A 5073-nucleotide genomic window follows, 5' to 3' on the forward strand; every position below is an offset into this window, starting at 1 on the left:
TATATTCTATGTCCTTGTACTTTAACAAAAATATCTGTTCTGGATGTGCTCACAGGCATGTCCCAGCTCACAGCCTATGCCCCTTAACTGTTTAGAAAAGTTTTAAGTTGTTAGCCAATTGGGTTTTTGTTTAGATTGTGAGGTCTGGCTCCAGCCAATGGAAATCAGACCCAGCAGTAAAGACGACCCCAAATGCGTAAGGGTTAATAAGTCTGCTTTTCCTTTGTTGGTTGTACTCTGGCGGCAAAATGGCTAGCAAGGGCACCCTTCCTGCAGTGCAGACAGTAAAATGGCTTTGCTGAAAGATCTTTGTCTCAGTGCTAATTTTTCTCTGTGGCACGGAGCATGTTTCCAACAAGCTCAGTTCTTCACCGTCCTCATCTGGGTCTGGAACTGTGGTCACGGCGGCCTCCTGAACCGCCTCTTTCCGCCTTTTCTGGAACAACTTGTACATGGTAGGAGGAATTACCTGCTCCTTCAGAGTGTGGTAAATCTCATCTGAAAGTGCATTCGAGCCTGAAGCTTTTTATTTATTCTGGAGTGTGTGCAGTGAGGAGGCAGACTTATTTTGGTCTTGTTTTCTATTTCTTCTTCTGCCAATATTAGCTTTTTTTTTTTTTTTCCAGAAAGGCGTCCACCTCACCTAGGCCTCCAACACACTGCACAGAGCACAGCTGCTAGCACTGCTGGATTCCCTCTCTGATAATCTATGTAGGTGTGTCTGCACTTGGCATAGGCCCCGCCACACACACAGTGCCCCGATTCTTGGGTCGGGACCTGTGCAGGGCGGGGCCCAGGCAGTGGAGGGCCGGAGGCGTGGACTAACCTGGAATCTCTGCCCTGGCTAGTCACTTCCTGACCAGGCTGAGGTCTCTGGTGCCAAGGGGATGGAGGCTCACTCCTGGCTCTTCCCGTGCCCCACTGCCTGCCTGGGTGCTGGGGAGGATGCAACAGGTGAAGCCCAGCATTCTGGTGTGAAGTGCCAGAATGTAGTGGCAGCAGTGGTGGCATGGCTACCTCCATGCCAGTCCGATCCCCCCAGCGTGGGCTCAGCCCAGGGCTCCTGCGTGGAGGGATGCACTTCACAGGGGGTCTCTCTGAAGCCAGCAGCTCCAGTCCAGCCAGCTTCAGTTAATCCCCTTAAAGCCCATCTGCCCACTGACCAATGTGCCAAATGGCCTTAAATTTACTAACTCGGGTTAGCTCCTATCCACCAAACGTGCTCAAGACAAACAGCCTTTAAAAGGTTCCAGGAGGCTGGGCGCGGTGGCTCACGCCTATAATCCCAGCACTTTGGGAGGCCGAGGGGTGGATCACGAGGTCAGGAGATCGAGACCATCCTGGCCAACATGGTGAAACTCCATGTCTCTACTAAAAATACAAAAATTAGCTGCGCGTGGTGGCGTGCGCCTGTAGCCTCAGCTACTCAGGAGGCTGAGGCAGAAGAATCGCTTGAACCTGGGAGGTGGAGTTTGCAGTAAGCTGAGGTCACACCACTGCACTCCAGACTGGGCAACTGAGCGAGACTCCATCTCAAAAAAAAAAAAAAAAACTTTCCAGGAAATCACAGATTTGACAAACTGGGACCAGTTTGCACATGGACTGTGACAAACTGGCTGCTTCTAGGGGTGGGACAATCCTGCCCTATTCTGGGAAGCGGTGTGTGGGTAGGGGGCTTACAAGCTGCTTCAACTGGAAATCCCCACTCCCCACCCCACCCTTGCCCTGCCTTGGCTGGAATCGTGGTTTGCTCTTCTAGATCCAGACCCTATCTCTGCGAATTCCCACCCAAGACAGGCAGACAGGGTCCCCCCCAACACACCACACACACAAACACAAAACAAGACAACGTTTTAATTGTAAAACTAACTTGAGGCAGGGGTGGGCGGGCTGGGGCTGTGCTGGCCGGGTAGGAACCTGGTTCTTCAGGCAGTGGTTCTGCCCGTGCCACCCCGCAGGACAGGGACCATCTGTCCCCCAGTGGGGACAGGGGCTAGAGTGTTATAAAATGACAATATAAATAGACTTCTAGAAAAGAGGAGGCTGGCCAGGTGCAGTAGTCATTTGCTGCAGAGGCTGGGAGAGGGTGGGGGGCGCTGACCCGTCTCCCTATCCAGCCACTTAGGGGGTGCAGGGCTACGGGAAAAGGCCACTCTTCGGACATTCATGATCGACCCCCACAATGGCTCGGGGGAGAGGGGACTGGGTGTCAGGCAAGGCGCCAGACACCCCCTTTTGCAGGCTGGAGGACAGGGTGGCTGGACCTTGGCACACACGCTCATGCACACTCACACGTGTGCACACACTCGCACACACACGCTCACTGCTTAGTGTTCTCTCCACCCCCAGTGACCCCCACTGCAGATTTCCAGTGATGGGAGGCCACTGTCCTTCCTGGAGACAGAACAGGGGGGTGGGCCTGTCCCAGAGGGTGGGGGTCCTGGGAGCCTCACTTGCTCCCATGAGTCCCTGTGTTTTTCTAAAAGTCACGAGATCAAAACCGGAGTTCAGTAGTAGGGTCCCATCTACCCTCAGCAAGGAGGGTGGTGCCACAAGGAGCGTCTCCTGGGCTGGGAGGAGTGGAAGGGCTGGCCCCCTACTGGCGTCGGTGGGGTGGGGGTGACCCAGGGGGCTCTTTGGTGGAGGGGTGGGGCGCTGGGCCTCATCTGGTGCGGTTCTGGCGCATGAGGGGCACAATGCTGGCGGGCGGTCCCGCCTTGGCCAGGAATGGGTGCTTCAGCAGCTCGGCAGCCGTGGCCCGCTGGGTGGGGTCCCGCACCAGCAGGCGGTCCAGGAAGCCCTTCAGGGAAGGTGACACCTGTGGGGAGGGAGGGAGGGTCAGGGGGCAAAGGTCCCCAATGCTCATGTGCTGTGGGGCCACAGTTTCCTCCTCCGTCAAGTCAGCTGGCAGCATGTACTGTGCAGGGATGGGGCAGAGGTCACGGGTGTCCAGAGCTTGGGGTGTAGATGGGACAGGGACAGTGATGGCACCTGGGATGGTGCTGTGTGGCCCCAGAGGAAGTGACAAATCCCCCAAGGGCTCAGGTACTCCCTATTTCCATGGCTTAACAAGGAGCTGGAGGCAACTGGGCCCCAGAGGTGCCCCTTTCCCTGCCGGTGAGTCCTCCACTAGGAAGGTCCCAGCCCTGCCCTCCACCTCTAAACGTGCAGATCCCTCTAGGGCCGGGCAGGCCCAGGGTAACGGTGAGGGTGCAGGGGGCTTGTGGCTCTGCTGCCTCTGTGGCCCAGTCCCCACAGAGGGGGTCTGCACAGACACACACGGCTCGGGGTGGGGGCCCAGCACACAGTGCCATCCCAGGCGCCATCGCCATCCCCATCCCATCTGCACCCTACGCTCCGCCTGGTGACCCGCCGGCTGGTACACGGTTTCCCGGCCACAGCGGGGCCCACCTTGTGTAGGTTCTTCAGTCGGGGCGGCAGGTTGTCCCGAATCATCTTCATGGCTTTGAGGGGTGGCTCGTTGAAGTAGGGGGGCTCTCCGTCCACCATCTCGATCACCATTATCCCCAGCGACCAGATGTCCACCTGGGGCGGGGGAAGGAACAGCAGGGCTGAGCTGCAGGGGGATGGTGGGTCCTGGGGAATCCCCAGCGCCGTCTCTGCCTCTGCCTGGAGTCCTTGGCCCAGAACTCCCTCTTGGGCACCCAAGCAGCAGTCCACGTGCTAATCCTCCAGGGAGCCCTGAAGAAAGCTGCCCACCCAACACCCATCCCTCTTCTTTCTGCCAACTGCCCCCAGGTCCCCTCCTGCCCTCAGCCCCGGTAGCATCCAGTGGTGGGTTCAGGACCCAGGTGGCCTCATCACCATAGTTGAGGCACAGTGATTAGTTCAGAAACAGGCACATGACCCAGGCTAAGCCAATCAGAGCCAAGCTGTGGACTTTACCCAAAACACCCAGGGAAAGAGGGGAGCCCATAGGCGGGAGACATTTCCCAGAGCTGCTGGGGCGGTCTCTGCTTCCACAAAGGGAAAGCAGCCTGTGTGAAGACATCACTCAGAAATCAGAGCCAAGGTTGGGAGCAGTGGCTCATGGTTATAATCCCAGCACTTTGGGAGGCCAAGGCAGGAAGATCACCTGAGGTCAGGAGTTGGAGACCAGTCTGGCCAACATGGTGAAAGCCGTCTCTACTAAAAATACAAAAATTAGCCGGGCATGGTGACAAGCACCTGTAATCCCAGCTACTCAGGAGGCTGAAGCAGGAGAATCACTTGAACTCAGGGAGGCAGAGGTTGCAGTGAGCCAAGATTACACCACTGCACTCCAGCCTGGGCAACAGAGCCAGACTCCATTTCAAAAAGAAAAAAAGAAAAGAATGAATGAATGAACATACACATGCCTGCAGTACCTCGTCATCTAGAGCCATTCCCGGAAACCATTCCCCAGGCTGAGCCCCACCTTCCGCCAGCACTGCAGCTGGACGAGAGGTGCCGACAGCAGGACAACCTAGCCACCCCAGGGCATACCTCTGGCCCGTAGGGAAGGCGGGAGATGAGCTCTGGGGCCATCCAGTAGGGCGTGCCGACCAGCGACTTCCTCCGGGGCACTTCCTTGCTCACCTGGGCGCAGAACCCGAAGTCCGACAGCTTCACCTGGGGCAGGGCAGAGGCAGTGGGGTCAGCAGAGCTGGCACAGTGGAAGGGTGAGCAGGGGCATCCGCCTGTGTAATCCCTCAGCTTCAGACACGATGTGTGGCCCAGAGGTCAGAGCTGGGCTCCAGAGCCAGACTACTGGGGAGCTCTACCACCTCCCCGTGGGGGCCCTCGGGCAAGCCACCTCCCACAGGATCCCCCCATCTCCCTCCCTGACAGCCTCTGGGGCTCTTGGGGGCCACTGTACTGCAGACAGCAAAGGCCAGGCGGGGCTGGGAACGGGTGGCCCCGAAAGCCTGTGCCCTGGGGCCCTGCTGCCCTGGAGCATCTTGAGTTGGGCTGGAGAGGAAGGTAGCCCTGTTCTCGGGCTGTGAGGGCCACAGCCTGCCTCTACAACAACCAGGCCCCCCACACCTTCTTAGGAACTGTGGCCCCTTTATGTTTTTTTTTTTTTTTTTTTTT

The 5073-nt window shown here is 57.5% G+C and overlaps 1 protein-coding gene across 4 annotated transcripts in view; it reads right to left on the bottom strand.

Moving 5' to 3' along the window:
- Window positions 1–1836: 1836 nt before the first annotated feature.
- Window positions 1837–5073, bottom strand: part of PAK4 (p21 (RAC1) activated kinase 4) — a 47816-nt gene continuing 44579 nt past the window's right edge. For all 4 annotated transcript variants that reach the window (XM_032248841.1, XM_032248844.1, XM_032248843.1 and 1 more), the window contains 3 exons: window positions 4486–4611; window positions 3412–3546; window positions 1837–2818 (listed from right to left, as the gene is read on the bottom strand). In XM_032248841.1, coding sequence (XP_032104732.1) covers window positions 2663–2818; window positions 3412–3546; window positions 4486–4611 — 417 coding nt within the window. In that variant the 3' untranslated portion in view covers window positions 1837–2662. The remainder of the gene's footprint in view (window positions 2819–3411; window positions 3547–4485; window positions 4612–5073) is intronic.

The sequence above is a fragment of the Sapajus apella genome, unplaced genomic scaffold (genome assembly GCF_009761245.1).
Source record: "Sapajus apella isolate SASKATOON/1434 unplaced genomic scaffold, GSC_monkey_1.0 scaffold68, whole genome shotgun sequence".
Lineage (NCBI taxonomy): Eukaryota > Metazoa > Chordata > Mammalia > Primates > Cebidae > Sapajus > Sapajus apella.